This window comes from Amphimedon queenslandica, unplaced genomic scaffold (genome assembly GCF_000090795.2).
Source record: "Amphimedon queenslandica unplaced genomic scaffold, v1.1 AMPQUscaffold_12383, whole genome shotgun sequence".
In the NCBI taxonomy this organism is placed as follows: domain Eukaryota; kingdom Metazoa; phylum Porifera; class Demospongiae; order Haplosclerida; family Niphatidae; genus Amphimedon; species Amphimedon queenslandica.
Window position 1 is genome coordinate 212 of NW_003547380.1, and position 926 is coordinate 1,137.

Below are 926 nucleotides of genomic sequence, written 5' to 3' on the forward strand. Positions count from 1 at the left end.
TTCATGTACTATTGTAATGAAAATGTATTATCAATACTTTTATTAATAGTAAACAATATATTTTATCAATATTGCACAAATGACAAAGTGTTAAGTTAGTAATGTTTTTTAAATGTCTTTCTCCCTCTAGGTCTTGTGTCTCTAAAAGAACCTTTGTCTTTGAGACTTACTCCCTTTATATCCTGTAAAATATGAACTTATCATGTAAAATCTTTATTTATTTGTACTTACTAACTCCATCTTCAATGTCTTGATCTTTAATATCTTTATTTTCTTCTTTTTAATCAAAGCTCTGATCTCTTCATTTATCACTTCTAGCTCAGATTCTTCTTTTCTTAACTCTACCAGCTATACAAGCAGATTTCATCATAGTCACATACAGTACCTTATAACTGACTTACACTCTCTTCTACTTTAGCTGCCATTAAGATCAGTATAGGTCAAGCGGTCAAGACAGATGAAAGATTCAAATTCAGCAATTAAACTGGAAAAAATGGAAGGCTTTCTCAATGCTCAGACTATATACTTGCAATTCTCAATCAGATTTTAACAATTAGTTTATTATTAGTTATTTAATTATTAATAACAATAAAAATTAAGATCTGATACACTAATTGCAATGATGATCATGTATTCTAGTACAATATGTCTAGATCTTTCTTTATAGAACCAGTCTTACTAAGTGAATCTGTAAAAAAATAAAGAAATATATTAATATTTAAAAAAATAACTGAAACAAGAAAATACAAAAATTTTCAAAAAAAAAAGATTAAGTAGGATTCTTTTTGTCTTGATTCGTCAAAAAAGTAATGGAAACAAGGACAAGTAGGATTCTAAACGATGGAGTATTCCGAGCAACTGACTACCCATAGCAACGAAAATACAAAAACAAAATCCTACTCTCGTGACGCAAATTCTACTCTACA

The 926-nt window shown here is 28.2% G+C and overlaps 1 protein-coding gene across 1 annotated transcript in view; it reads left to right on the forward strand.

Annotated features, from left to right (window-relative positions):
• Positions 1-840: 840 nt before the first annotated feature.
• LOC109587922 (uncharacterized) overlaps positions 841-926 on the forward strand; it is a 6,780-nt gene continuing 6,694 nt past the window's right edge. Inside the window, exon 1 of the mRNA XM_020004134.1 lies at positions 841-845. Coding sequence (XP_019859693.1) covers positions 841-845 — 5 coding nt within the window. The remainder of the gene's footprint in view (positions 846-926) is intronic.